We start from the raw sequence: 15,743 nt of genomic DNA, 5'->3' as shown, positions 1-15,743 counted from the left end.
CCATAGAGTTTTTCGATGGATGCCGAGGCTCTTTAGGTTTGGTTTGCTGGCTTCCATGGCTGGAATGTGCTGTGTTTTCCGCCAGCTGGCAACCCGCGGTGTTGAAATCCTGTTGGGTAAATTGGCAGTGTGCGGAATCACACAGACCAAAACAAAAACAGAAATTCTGACACAGAACACGGCACGTTTCAAAGTAGAATAACTGGCTGTTGCATTGCTTTTCAGTGAAACAAGTATGTGAACTCAGCACGTTTCCTAAATATCTGGAAACATATTATGATATGTTTATGCTTTAGTATAGTCCAGAAAAAAAAATTAAGCAGCACCTTTAAGCAAGTGTTTTAAAATGAACTATAAAGAGGATATTTTCAGTAATTTTTTCCCCTCATGAATACAAAATATTGTTCACTTTTTTTCTTGTAAAAAAAAAAAAAAATAGTAGTTAGGAAGAGTTTTATTGTTAAAAGTGTGAGGTTGTCATAAGAGTGCACTACTGTCTGTGAGATTTTTTTGTTTTTAAAAGAAGTCTCTTCTGCTCACCATTAAGGCTGCATTTATTTGATCAAAGATACATTAAAAACATAAGAATAATATTACAATTTAAATGAGCTGGTTTTTTTTATATTAATATATTTAAAAATGTAATTTATTCCTGTGACGTCAAAGCAAAATTTTCAGCATCATTACTCCAGTCTTCAGTGTCACATGATCCTTCAGAAATCATTCTAATATGATGATTTGCTGCTCAAGAAACATTTTATTGTCATCAATGTTAAAAACAGTTGTGCTGCTGCTTCATGTTTTTGTGGAAACCATGATACATTTTTGGTCACACTAGATTAGGGTCCAATTCTTACTATTAACTTTTAACTATTAACTTTGACTTTTGCCTCAATAAACTCCTAATTACTGCTTAGTAAAAAGGCAGTAGTTAAGTTTAGGTAATGGGTGATTAAGGGATGTAGAATATGGTCATGCAGAATAAGGCCTTAATATGTGATTTATAAGTACTAATAAACTGTCAATATTTTAGTAATATTCATGCTAAGAATTGGGCCCTACACTAAAGTGTTACCCATTTTTTTTCAGGATTCTTTGGTGAATTGAAAGACTAGATAAATGATTAGAAACACCCCTAAATACCACAGTCTCAGTCCATATATCAGACTCCTTGAATGAAGTGGAGCCACATTCAGCCCGTCAGCTTCTCTCCTCCACCTCCGCTCTATTGCCCTCGTCTGCTGGGAGCAGATTGAAGAGCATCTCATTTGTTACGAGGACCTGTTGCTTCTGCTGACAAGTCCATCACAGTCCCTGCCAGCATCTTCTACTCAGAGTTTCAGTAGGTGGCAGATCCAAAGCAATCTGTCTGAAGGACGAGTCTGATGTGTTAGTTCTGCTCTGGCGTTGACCTGAAGAGCTGGATCTTGGTTAGTCATGTGTTCTTCTAGCCTGTGAAACCTTTGCAGATTTCTCTGAAACTGCGCAGATGGGTCTCCGGCTGCTAGGAGCTCCTCCACTCGGACACCGTTCGTTGCAAGTATTTATAAGTGATTTAGTGCAACCTTTTTTGAAGTTAATGTTTTAAAAAAAAAACTATTGTCTACCAAATCAAAGCCATGTGGTGCAACAAACATGCAAATTATAAATAAAAACAAACAATTAAATAAACCCTAAATGTTTATATATAAATCTTTCCTGACAACATTTAGGGTTAGGGATATTTTGGGGATATTTAATTTAATTTTATCAATCAATAAATTCCTCTTGAAACAAACTTTGTTGTATTATTTTAATTTAATACTGTGAAGCTGCTTTGATACAATCTGTATTGTGAAAAGCTCTATACAAATATACTTGACTTGACTTGACTTTGTTTGTTTATTTATTTGTTTTTATTAGTGTCTATGATAAAGAGAAAAAAAAAACATGTATATTTAAAAATAAAAGAAATAATATATATGGGTCAATTTTCTGTCCGGTTGCATTTTTTCAGTTTTTCATATCTATTATTATTATTTTTATTTTTTAAATATACATGTTTTTTTCTTTATACTATATATATATATACATTTACATACATGTATTTTTATTTTCTTTATCAGAGACGCTAATACAGTATTTCACATTGAGCCATGTTGCTGGTCAGAAGACATGAATGTTTCACAAGCTTTAAATGTCTGTGTGATTATTGCTGTAAATGGTGCACATCATATCTTGAATTGTAGTTAAACACCAATTGAATCATTCTAATGTAGCATTGTTTTATTTCTGAAAATATAATTAGCCCAAATGGAAAACTGAATAAAATGTTGTTTGCAGAATTATTCGGCAAGATTGCACGAACAAAAAGAACAGGACAAATGTAACGAGAGCACAATAGCCTTCTAATTGGCCTCTACCTGTGAATAATTAAATAGTCGCCGCTTTCCTGAATAAAACACCCACTGGATATTGAGGCTGTGAATCTGAAAGACAGCTGTGAAAGAAAAGAAATGAACACTTGAAAGAAGTAGAGATGGTGTTAATATTATAAATATTATACTGGGCATCAAAGAGGTGCTTCAAACCTTTTTCTGATCAAGGACACTCGTCAAACTGCACACAGCTGACAATTATTACTTTAAAGAAGCTACAGAATGTAATATTTGAGAAAGGAGTCATGATAGAATTAACTACACTGATTTTTATTTTGTAGAAACTATTTTTACTCCATAATTGCTAGTAAATATCGCAATTTATTACAAAGAACTGCAAGTAACCCATTGAATTAAACGTGAAATTTTAACTGAAATAGTATTTTACTATTGCAAATTTCTGCTGTGCAAAATATTAAAATAAATGAATTACATTTTCTAAAAATATTTTCTGACATAAAAAAAGAAATAGATCCTCACTGAGTGGTTTCTGAGTCCCGTTGCTGAGAATTTAGTGCTATTAAATTTGTATACGAGCTTTACAAAACATAAATCAAACAAAATTTCACTGTAGAATCTGTAATTCTGTGAAATGAGAACAGTGTCTGAGCACTCGATCAATGCGCACTTCTACAGAAAGCTTCATTTTCTGTAAATGTGCTTTAATAAATGTGAATATGCGAGTGAGAGAGGATGACTAATGTGAATGTAGATATATGTGCTCTTGTCTTAACAGATGTCTGTGTTATTGCTCTATCAGTGATGATTCATTCAAGTGCATCTGTTCACTTTAAAGTGAGTGTCATCAAAAACACTTTCTGCTGTTATACATACTGTACTGTATGTACATCTGCACACACGTCTACTGTACAGAAACTGAGGTAATGTGGACAGAACACAGAGATTTCCGTGAAGCTGTTTTATATAGATGTTAATATCTGCATGTCGTTTGAGTAAGCGTTAGAAATGATCCTGACGGATAAAAACATCCTCGTCAGAAGGAATCTGCTTTGGTTTACTGGAGCGCAGATCACTGAAAAACTTTCAGGGTCAGTAAAATGAATGAATAAATCAATACTATTATTCAGCAAGGACACATTAAAATACCAAGGTATCAGTAAACACATTTAAAATATTACAAAATGTTTCTATTTCAAATAAATGCTGTTCTTTTGAATCATGAAAAAAAAAAAAAAATTCACAAAAATATTAAGCAGCCCAACAAAAGCTCATGTGACACTGAAGACTGGGGTAATGACTGCTGAAAATTAAATGACAATAATATTTCAAATAATAGTACTGTTCATATTGTTTTAATTTAATTTATTTTGTTTTTTGATCATATACATGCAGCTTTGGTGAGTATAAGACACTTCTTTAATTTTTTTTATTTTTTTTAAACGTACTTACCCAAACTTTAGAAGTTTCACTAGTGGCCATATGAAAGTTTGTTTGAATCATTGGAAGCTGAATGAATCAAATTAATTCAAAAAGGTTTTTCACAATTAATTAAGTCATATTTCTTTTTAATAATTTTAAAGCAAAGCATCTGCAAATTATGCCATCACTCATTGGCTCAGACGGCAGGACATCTTTTGAACATTTAAGAGGAAAGATGAAAAACCCTGAAAGCTTGAAGCACTGAAAACAGACAATTCAGTACCATGCACAGCTGGCTTTTACCTCTTATGAAGATTTACCTCTTCTGGGCTGTTTTGAGGAATGACTGATAAAAACTTGAAGGTGAAGTATGCAGTTTCTGTGACTTAGCGCAATTACAAAAATACAACATATCTTCCAAACAATCTTGCAAACGCCCCTTTGGCTTGACGAAGCTGAATATCTTTTCCAATGTTACACGTCGGTCATGATCCCACCAAAGTCCCTTTAAGGCAAGTCATTTCACTCCCTTCTGAGCTTCTAAAGGCAGCTGTGGTGACTCAATGACTTTACCAATTGGCGATTGGCTCTTTTATTTAGAAGGCGGGGCTTATTCCGCCATATTGCGCTTTGAAATTTCTCCCATTCATAGAGACAGAGCGACACGCGTCATAATCTGAAAGCCATCCCCACCGGAGGGGAAAACAATACAACCGTCTCTATTGACTTTGCATTGCGAGAAGCTGTCTCCTTGTCATTTCTGACTTATAACAAAAAAACAAAACATTGTCTAAAAGCTGCTATGACAAGGTGAACAGCAAACAATAAGCTAAAAAAAAACAGAACTACATTTTTATAAGCTACCAAACCATAAAAGCCAGCCTTTAAGGAGACAAAAGTAGATACAGGCAATTGGATGTGAAGCATCAGCTGGAAGAATGGGTAAATTGTGAGATCCTGACACTCAGTATGCACTAAAAATACACTACGTGTGCAGTAAACGTTTTGTCACTGGTAAGTTAAATATCCAAATGTCAGTTTTATATTATATTTCTGTAAGCTAAGCTATCCTGTCGCCGATTACGTTCCCCTCCAGTGGGCGTAATTCTCAGAGTAATATGACATGTTGAGCTCTGTCTCAATTGCCTGTATCCACTTTTGTGTCCTTAAACGCTTGTTTTTTGGGGTCGACAGCTTATAAAAACTTAGTTCTGGGTTTTTTAGCTTGTTTGCTGTTCACCTTGTCATAGCAGCTTTAATACGTTGTTTTGTTTTTTGTTATAAGTCAGAAATGACAAGGAGGCAGCTTCTCACAATGCAAAGTCAATGGAGACGGTTGGATTGCAGCCCCCCCACCCCACCCCCCCACCCTTCGGTGTGGGCGTGGCCTAAATGCGCTATGTCTCTTCAGTGTGTACGCTTTTGGAGGAGATAAACCCATGAATACTAATAGTAGTCTATGAACAATAAACTGGGCTAAAAGAATGTATTTTAACATAAAAAGATACTTCACCTTTAAGGCTGGTCTAAAATAGCTGTGGTTAATGATGGTTAACACCAGACCATTTTATTCACTGGTCTGTTCACTGTAATTCCTAATTCTGGTGTATTGCATTAGTATAAATATTTATTTGCATAATCTTTATTGCATAGTGGCAGGGAGAACATTGCACTGTAAAACTGTACTATCCGTTACAGAGGATGATGATTCTTGTGCCTGGATGTTGTTCTGACATGTCCTTTTCCTCCATCTGGAGGTGTATAAGTCTTGGAGGGAGGGCAGGAGTGCACCAATTATCCCTTCAGCTGTCCTGACTGTCTGTTGCAGACATGTTGTGCCTGATTTAGAGGCCGAACCAAACCAGCAGTTATAGAGGTGAAAAGGCTGTTTCCCTGTCTGTCTGAAAGTTGGTGATCCGCTGACCGACTGCTCAGGACACAGAGAGCTGGATCATTTTGTCCTAAAGATGTTCAGAGACGATGATGTTGAATAGTCTGCAAATGGGTTCCTTGCATAAGAGCCTTGCATTATCATTTATGAATATACAGTAGCTGAAAGCAGCAATATATGGAGTCCAAACAGAACAGAAAGAAGTAGGATATTAAATGCAAAGATGTTACATAAATAACTGACTTACAAAGACAATATAGAACTTGGAATAATATCCAGTGACAATATGCAGAATTTCAAAGCAGTGCAGTTCAGACTCGTTGGCTTAAAGAGATCGTTCACCTAAAAGTTACAATTCTGTCATTTACTCGTCATCTACATGTCATTCCACTTGTACGACTTTTTGTTCTGGACACGAAAGACAAATAATTTAAAGGACAAGTTCGGTATTTTACACTTAAAGGGATAGTTCACTTTGAAATACATTTTTGGTATATGTTTTAGCTTACCTCAAGGGCATCCAAGATGTAGGTGTCTTTTTTTCCGCAGTAGTTTCAATTTTTATATTTTTAGGTCAAACCGTTCTTGTCTGTCAGTCATATAATGCAGGTCTATGGTCACTGTCTCAAAGAGCATGCACAGAGTCCAAATTAAAACAATTCCCCATCGTAAGTACACATTGAAACGAACAGTATTTATATCGTTTTTACCGCTTATACACAGCCATGTCCAAGTGATCTGATCTGACGTGTACGCAGACTGGTGCATAGATATATACACTAGATGTCGCCTTGTCTACGGCAGTTCATTGGAACGAATGTCTTTAAGGCGACATCTAGTGTATATATCTATGCACCAGTCTGCGTACACGTCAGATCAGATCACTTGGACATGGCTGTGTATAAGCGGTAAAAACGATATAAATACTGTTCGTTTCAATGTGTACTTACGATGGGGAATTGTTTAATTTGGACGACGGGGAATTGTTTTAATTTGGACTCTGTGCATGCTCTTTGAGACCGTGACCATAGACCTGCATTATATGACTGACAGACAAGAACGGTTTGACCTAAAAATATCAAAATTGAAACTACTGCGGAAAAAAAGACACCTACATCTTGGATGCCCTTGAGGTAAGCTAAAACATTCCAAAAATGTATTTCAAAGTGAACTATCCCTTTAAAGCCCTGTTCACAGATCGTTTCTGATGAAATAGAACGGTTAAGATTAAATTTTGGACACATGCTGCTGTCCCGAGAATTTTAGGTTTCTTTTGCTTTCCCCCCCACCTCCAGAATGGCTGCATATGTGCACTGGAACAATTCTTCCTAAAACGCATTAAACTTTCGTTTACAAAGACGTGAAACTCACCGAGTGGTCAGGGGTGTTCACTGATATGCTCACACAAAAATCGCTGCAAAAGATGCTTTCCAACAGGTTTTATCGTAGTTTTTCATCCAATACAAGTCAATGGAATTGGACAAAAACTACGATAAAACCTGTTCCCAATGTGTTTTGGAGAATGTGATATATATATATATTTTTTTTTTTTTTTTTTTTTTTACTTTCAATTCTTTTACTTCAATAAAAGGTTAGATATTTGCTTTTTTTCTTCTTTTTTTAAAATAAAATATCAAAAGGATAAACAATGCAGATTTATTTTTTTACAGCCATCTTTGATCATATTTACCAAGGGGGCAAATAATTCTGACAAGCTCTGCATATTCCAGAAATAGGGTGTATGAATGAATTCACTTGCTCTAATGATTTCAACCCAACAGCTTAAAAATTGTTGACCGCAGCTTCACTTCTTGGACCCCTAATGAAGCTCAGTCAGCCGAATCTCTGCGGCGGGATAAATGTAGCCTCCAGTGATCACATTGCGTAAAATCGTTTCCACTCTTTAATGAAAGATACAAACGTGTCCAGTAGGCATCTCAGTAAGAGACCAAAACCAATCAACGTGAACTTTGAGCATCTGCACATAATGAGTGGATCGGATAACCACTGTGAAGTGATTCTTGATATATTCAGCAGGAATCCAAAAGAAACGTGAGACCTCGCGATAGGGCCTGTTGAGCACTGGTGATTGTGTTAATGTTGCTGATTGGTTATACTGCTGTGATAATTCTTGTCTTATTTCCTTATTAAAATAAATGTATGTCTTCATCACCTTCTCACCTCCCCGGCTCGCTTCTTAATGGAAATTTGATTGTTGTGACAGTAAATTCCTGTTTGATGTGTTGCAACAAGACAGCAATTTCCTTAAGGAAATGAGAGGCAAGTAATCACCAATGTACACACAATGGCTGAAGCTAATTTAGCATTGGATAATGGAAAGTGGCAGTAGAGATATGTCTGTGCTTTTCTGTGGTGTGTGGAGCATTCAGACGTCCCTCTGTGGTTGCTTAGTTAAAGCTGAAGTGTGTAATTTCTGCATCAATAGTGTCTCCAAAGAGAATTGCAAAAATGAAGACTGTTACCAAATGGGTTTTCTGAAGACTTTCATACTTTCACTTCATTAGTGTAAGCCATTGTTGCGCTTGCTATGCTAGGCTTGTTGTGTCTCACCTAATACATATAAGATGAAATATCTTCTAATCCTGGTTATTCCTCTTGTCTGAGATAATTGCACGTTCCTGTGTTGATTGGAGTTAAGCGATTGGTTGATGATGCGACGGAAGGCAGAAGTACAGACTCAAAGTAAAAAACCTATTTTGTAACTTTTCTTATGTTAGTTTGTCATCCAACCTCAGGATATTTACATTTATGCATTTGACACGCTTTTATCTGAAAAAAGTGCATTAGTGTTGAAGGCATCAGTTATTTTAGTATCATTTAGATACAATTATAGTTTTTATTAATTATATTTTGCATTTGCATTTTTATTTTTGTCAGAGATTTAGTAATTTTGTTGTTGTTTTTTCAGTTATTGTTTTTTAAATGTCTATATATTTTTGTATTAGTTTTTATTTCAGTTTTAGTTCTTTCAAATTTAAGTTTTTATTTTTTTATTTAAAGCAACAAAACTGTATTTTTTCTTATGGTTTTAGTTTTACTCTCAGTTCATTATAATAACCCCGGAAGGCATATATTTTTATCACTTCATACAGTAATTTTGCAGGATATTCGAGCCCATAATATCGCCGTTTTTAAGCTCTAATGTTTGAGCTTCAGGTAAGCACACAAAAAGTGCTTTTCCATGCTTTTTTCTTTTTTAAATAATTCATAAATGAATAATTTTTAACAATATAGTTGTTATACCATTTGTTCTCTGTGTGATAATTATTAATGTTAAAGGTTTCCTTTTGTACCTGATTTTTTTTGGTGTGATATTGGTGAATTGTTATTGAATCCAATTATGGATTCAGTATGACCTGTACCATACAAATTGCACCCAGAATTTTTGCCTAAAACAAGACTGGACTCTGGGAAACAAGGTTGTTGTTGTTGTTATCAGTCAGGCCAGCACTGGCCTACATTGCTCATGTGTGCCATGGTACAGTGCTTGACCCTCAGGCAGCTAATATTCACATTTCGATTAGGTTGATCTTTCCACCCGCTCTGATGAGCTCCGTGTTGAAGGTTTTGTTCTGCTTTGCATCTCATTTGATCATTTTAGTTTCATCTGCGGCTTCATTTGTAATTCCTGTAAAGACTAAGCCACTTAGAGTTTCAAGGAAGATTCGAATAAGCACCGTATCACCTTCCGTTTCATAAAAGCAACAAAACTATTACAAAGATTAACTCAGTGCTTTTGTTGCTTCACTTAATATTTGCTCTTATGAGATCCCCTATATGATAAGTTTACTTTGTGCGTCAGATCAAAATCTATAAAGAGGTGTGTTCCGCAGAAAAGAATGTAATGCTCATTGACGTACAATACTCGTGTCCTAATAGTCCAGACCGGCCTCTCCAGTCCCCCGGGGCCTAGAGTAATTGATCCTACTATCGTTAACTCCATGCTAATCCATCATTGAACCGCTCGTTTACAGTAGAGCCACTGTATTCTCTCTCTTCTCATACACACAAAAGTGGAGCAGGCTACAACAGTTTCACAATGCAGCACATTCGCCAGAGCGTATCATTTACTGTCCATTTCCATCAGTGCACACTGGACTAACTTTAGGGTTTGTAATGGGGAAGATAAAAAAATGGAAGCTTCCTTCAGTCTCCCACTTCGCCACCGTGAGGGGAAAGTCGCGGTCCAGGCGGAAGAGCATCGAGGGTCTGTGCGCAGGCACTCTTTTAGGGGTTTTGCACACTAGAACCTGGTTACTGGACGCGCAGTGTGTGTATCTGCTGGAACAGACTCAGGCGGGACCCACTCCTCCTCCTCGTACTCAATCGCTCTGCTCTTTCTCTCGCACCTCCTCTGCAGATGGCGGGAACGAGGACACCGTAGACCTGCAGAGCACCAGCTTGGATACCCTTCACAACTTCACTGGACAAGGTAAGCTGTGGTTCAGGTGCCGTACATATGTTACAACAAGCCTAGTTGTGATGTAAAGGGGAACTTCGCACTGCTAAATATTCTTTCATTGCACCATTAAACTTGGGGCCCTATCTTGCACCCAGCGCAATTGACTTTGTACACCGACGCATGTATCGTTCCTATTCTGCACCCGACGCACAGCAGACTTTTCCCTCCACAGACGCACGTCGGTAAATTAGGGAATGAACTTGCGCTGCCGGGGCGGTTCAGCGAGAAGAGGAGGTGTGTTCCGGCGCAAAAGTTCCCTGGTGCTATTTTGCAGTTCCAGAAAACAAAACGCGCATACACTTTGCTTCTCTCATCTACACACAGATTATTGCAAACCATACATAATTACAAGGAAACAAAAATTGTGGTGTTCATGAAGATGTGAAAAAATAAGCATAAATCTAGTTTACACATTTACTCAAATTATCATACGCCTGTTTAACCGAAGCTAATTTGGGTAGGTTTCTCCATCCCCGTACATTGTCACTTCTCTGTCTTTTACGGCCCTGACGAGAACGTCGGTCTCCTCGGCCGTGAACCGCTCCTGGCGTGCGCCTGGCAAATCCGCCGTTATAATAGCAATCCGCCATGGAAATTATATTTCGGACTATTATTTCATGTCACACTTTACAAGCGTCTTTTTTTTTCTTTTCTTTTTTTTTAAGGAGTAAAGCAACGTACAGTAAACCCATGAAAGTTTAATTTTCCTTCCTTCTATTTTTACTATAACAACCCCCCTCAGCCCCGAAACATCCCCTCCCTGGGCAGCTTAAATACAACAGAATAACATCGTCTGGTTACAAAGGCAAAATATAACAATTATGTCATGACATCTTTTCAAGGCATGGACCCATGCATACCAAAACATAAGTACTGATGATAAAAGTATCATTATTACAGTATAAATGCATACATAAAAGAGAGAGAAAAGAAAGAAAAAACTATTTAGCCATTCTGTGAGACAGACTACACTGAGGTCAAAACAGCAAATACAGCGTCACAAAAAGGTGTAAAGAGAGATACATGGAAAATAAGTTAACAACTGGGACACATATAAAATATGACAAAATAGGTTCCTATTTCGGATAAAATCTGTCCACAGATCCCCTTAAAGGGGGATCAGGAGTTAAGTGCATCAGGAGTTAAATTAAATAACACTTGCCTGACGGCTAATGCTACCGCTAACCCGGACACCGACGTCACTTCACTGAGTTGAGAAAAGCCCGTAAAAGTCCTGGCAGAAAGTGATGCATAAGGATGTAGTGTTAACAACTTAGTGTTAACTAATAATTGTTATAAACTGGTACTACCAACAAAATATTAGTGCATTCCTGGAACTGGGCCTCGTTACACTACATGCTTATGCATCGCTTTCTGCCAGGACTTTTACGGGCTTTTCTCAACTCAGTGAAGTGACCTCGACGTGCGGGTTAGCGCTAGCATTAGCCATCAGGCAAGTGTTATTTAAATAAACTCCTGATGTACTTACAAACTTTCCAATGCCTCGTTTTATGAGTACAGAACCTATTTGTACTACTGTAGAAGTTTGGTACCATTCTGGGCATTATTAGTGGGGTAATTTACGAGATACAGCCTTGGATCCATTAGCGCCTGCACTAAGCCATCCGGCTGATATCTCTAAATAAGCTCTAACTTTAATAATGTTCGACCAATGGAAAAAAGGCTTCTGGGGGGTGTTTGGCTCGAGGTCATGATGCAAAGGACCCTAAGTTGATTTTACTCCGAACCATCCCTTTAATGAAAATGTTATCTTTTCTAATTTTAAAAAGAATATCACATCTTCTAGCCAAACTGTTGCAGAAGGAGGGGTAGGGGATTTTCAACTTAACAAAATTCGTCTGCAGGCCAATAAAGAAGTATAAGCAATGATGTCCCTCTGGGTGCAGTTAAGGCAATGGTTATAGTGTCACTGGGAGTTCCAAAAATAGCCGCTGAAGAACAAGGCCGCAGTGTCACCCCAAGAGCTTCACTGATGAAGAGGAGCAAGACCAAAATGTATGTGTCAGACTGGCTGGGGAGAAAGAGCATCTATCACAGGCTACATCTAACCCGGGATATATTCACGCTAACCATTCTTTGCTCAAGTGAACCCTGTGAAGCACTGTAAATTGTATGAGCCCTAACCTAACAGAGGATGATGATGAGTGGACCTTTTTAAGCGCCTCCCTCCAAAAAGCCTCAGACAACTTTATGCCCAGTTCATTTTCCCATCTGGATTTAATTTTATCCCGATTGTACCCTTTCAAAGACATGAGCTGGGAATATAATATGGAAATCAATCCTTTATTATTAACATTGAGAGTAAGACTATCTAAGGGCGAGGTAGGAGGAAAATCAGGGAAGGGTGGAAATTTGTTCTTAACAAAATTACGAATCTGAAGATACCTAAAACATTTTTTTTTTTTTTTTAAAGGCTTTGTGGGAGGTCAAACAATCTGCAGAGGTTCTCAAAACTGTTAAATAAACCTTCAGTATTTAAATCTTTGATGCACTGAAAAAAAGAATAAGTAAAAATTACTTCATTTTTCTTTGGCAAGTTTTTTGCACAAATATTTTTTAATTAAATTTCACATATGGAATTAAGTAAACTCTACTTAACTAAGTTAAGTGTAATTAACAAAGAAAATAAGTAATTTTAACTTGGCTAGTAAAAGGTTGAGTAATATCTATTTAGTTGAAGTTTCCTTTGCAATACATTTCACTCAAACAATATAACATTGAATTAAACCACACTTTTAAAGTATATGCTTTACTTAGAAACATCTAAGTAATTAATACAATAGATATTGTGTGAGACACAATATCTACATTTCAGAATTTAAGCGTTATGTGAACCGACCTCAATACTTGGTAGACAATACACAATGACGGTAACATTTGATGGATTGTTTTTGTTTGAATGTGTCATTTTGAGTAGAAAATGAACTCCAAATGTCACAAAATGGCAAGTTACTAATCCTAACAACAAAAGCAATGATAAAACAGTGTAAATACAGCTGGAAAACAGTGAAAAATCAACCTAATTAATTAATCAAGGCCCAGTGCATGATGGGAACACCAGTATCAGAAAGTTTAGTAATTTTACTTAATTCTTTCAATTCTACACGTTTGAATCGAGAACTAATAGAACTTACTTGTTTTTTTAAATTCTTGCCTGAACTAACTTTTTCATGTAAATGACATTGTTTTTTTCTGTAGTATTTACTTCACCACAAAAATCTTTTTTTATCAGTGTGCATATCAACCTGGAAGTTACCCACTGTCTAAATGATGAGTCTAGTGTAGAGGGAGGGAATAAATGATTTTTGTAAATAGGACCAAAAACTGATGCTGATGTAAATTTAGTGACAAAGAAACTGATTAAAGATCTTAACAGCAGAAAGTACTACAGGGTTAGATGTGAATCGAGAAGCTTTCAAAGGTAGGCAAGAATACACTAAAGCAGGGAGAGAGGAACAGTGACATGTTTGTGCTTCAATTAAATACCAATTTGTTTCTGGGCAATGAAGCCAAAATAATATTTTCTGAATATTTGATGCCCAGTAATAATGAGTAAAGCTTGGGAGGCCTAAACCACCTGCATCACGGGTCCTATGAAGAATATGTTTGTTAACCCTGGGGATCTTATTTTCCCAAATGAAAGAGGATATAGTTTGATTAATTGAACGGAAAAATTATTTGGGCAAAAAAACAAAAAAACAATAGGGACTGAAACAAATAAAGGAACTTGGGAAGAATTGTAATTTTCACTGAATGTATTCTTCCAGCTAAAGTAAGGGGAAGACTACGCCACCTTTCTAACTCTGCCTTTACTTCTTTGAACTGGGCTTTATAATTGGCTTCAAACAAAGAAGAAAAGGAGTGTGTCATATGAATTCAAGATATTTAAAGCCATTTGGAGAAAAACTAAAGGGTAATGATTCTTGTTGAATTTGTAATGCCAAATCCTTAATGGGGAAACATTCACTTTTTTGGAAATTTTATTTTATCTTGAAAAGGTACCAAACCGACCTAATAATGATATAATTAAAGGACAACTAGATATGGGGTCACTGATGTAAAGCAAAAGGTCATCGGCGTATAAAGACACACAATGCTCATTACCCCCCCTCCTAACCTCCTGGAGCGCTGTGGCTGTTTCAAAGCTATTGAAAGAGACTCAACCACAATGTCAAAAAGGAGTGGGGACAGTGACGGGATCCCTGACGAGTCCCTCGTGTTAGTGGGAAAAAGTCTGATCGAGAATAATTAGTCCGAATTGATGCCGAAGGGGAATTATATATTAATTTGATCCAAGACATAAAAATATTACCAAAACCAAACTTTTTTAAGGCTGCAAACAAATATGGCCATTCAATTCGATCAAACGCCTTCTCCGCATCTGAGGAGATAACTACCTCCGGGTGTGGAGAAGTATCAGAAAGATGCATTTTTTACTACTAGATTATCGAGGGGAGGACATGTTCTAAACGAAATGCCAACACTTTAGCTAAAATTTTAATGCCAGTGTTTAAAAGAGATATAGGACGATACGATTCACACTGGGTAGGGTCTTTTATCTTTTTTAAGAAGGAGTGTAATGGATGCTTGCGAAAAAGTTGGAGGCAGGGAGTCTGCCTCCAAAGATTCTTTAAAAACCTCAAAAAGAATTGGTGCAAGTTTCTCCTTAATTTTTCTATTTATTAAAATCAATAGGACACCCATCAAGGCCTGGGGACTTACCACTCTTCAGTGCCATAATGGCCCTAATTTCTTCAATCTCAAGGTCGCGTTCTAAATCTACAGCCTTATCTGATTGCAAAGTAGGAATATCTAAAATGTTTAAGAAATTTTCCATATCCGTTGGATCTGTAGGGAATTCAGAAGTATATAATGAGGAGTAAATGATTTTGAAAATTTTATTAATTTCTTTTGGGTTGCTAATTAAAGTTTGATTAAAGTCTTTAATCTGTGAAATAAGACGGGAGGCGGTTTGACGTTTCAGATGATGAGCCAAGAGCCGACTTGATTCATCTCCATATTCATAGTAAAGACCACGCAGAACATGCAGAACATTATTAATTGTTCTGCATGAGAAGTGGATAAAAAAATTCAACTTTGTCTGCAAGTCAACTCTTTTTTTATGTAATTTAGCAGTGGGCGATTCAGAATATTGTCTGTCTAAATCTAATATGGATTGCTTGCAGTTCCTTCTTACGTTATTTATTAGCATAATGTTTAAGATAATATTTGACCGCTCAAGTAAGCCTTTAAAGTAAAATTTCCCAGAGTAATGAGTATGACACTGAATCCGTTTTATTGTATTCCAGAAAGTTACAGAACTTATCATTGGATAGTAGTAATGGATTGAATGCCCAGATTGGTCGTTCTCTGATGTTCAAAGGGAAGTGCAGGTCCAGCACCACAGGTGCATGATGGGATACAACTATAGCGGAGTAGTCAACTTTCTTAACCATTGACATAAATAAGTTGTCTACAAAAAAATAATCTAGTCTAGAAAAGGAATGTTGGACATGGGAATAAAAGGAGAATTGTCTAGTCAACGGGTTTA

The 15,743-nt window shown here is 36.7% G+C and overlaps 1 protein-coding gene across 2 annotated transcripts in view; it reads left to right on the top strand.

Moving 5' to 3' along the window:
- The window catches only part of tanc2b (tetratricopeptide repeat, ankyrin repeat and coiled-coil containing 2b), a 125,643-nt gene that overhangs the window by 12,021 nt on the left and 97,879 nt on the right, over nucleotides 1-15,743 (top strand). For both annotated transcript variants that reach the window (XM_082152051.1, XM_082152050.1), the window contains exon 2: nucleotides 10,070-10,141. In XM_082152051.1, coding sequence (XP_082008177.1) covers nucleotides 10,070-10,141 — 72 coding nt within the window. The remainder of the gene's footprint in view (nucleotides 1-10,069; nucleotides 10,142-15,743) is intronic.

The sequence above is a fragment of the Leuciscus leuciscus genome, assembly GCF_965113295.1.
Source record: "Leuciscus leuciscus genome assembly, chromosome: 21".
NCBI lineage: Eukaryota > Metazoa > Chordata > Actinopteri > Cypriniformes > Leuciscidae > Leuciscus > Leuciscus leuciscus.
Note: the sequence above shows the minus strand (reverse complement) of the source record. Positions and strands in the feature narration are given on the sequence as shown.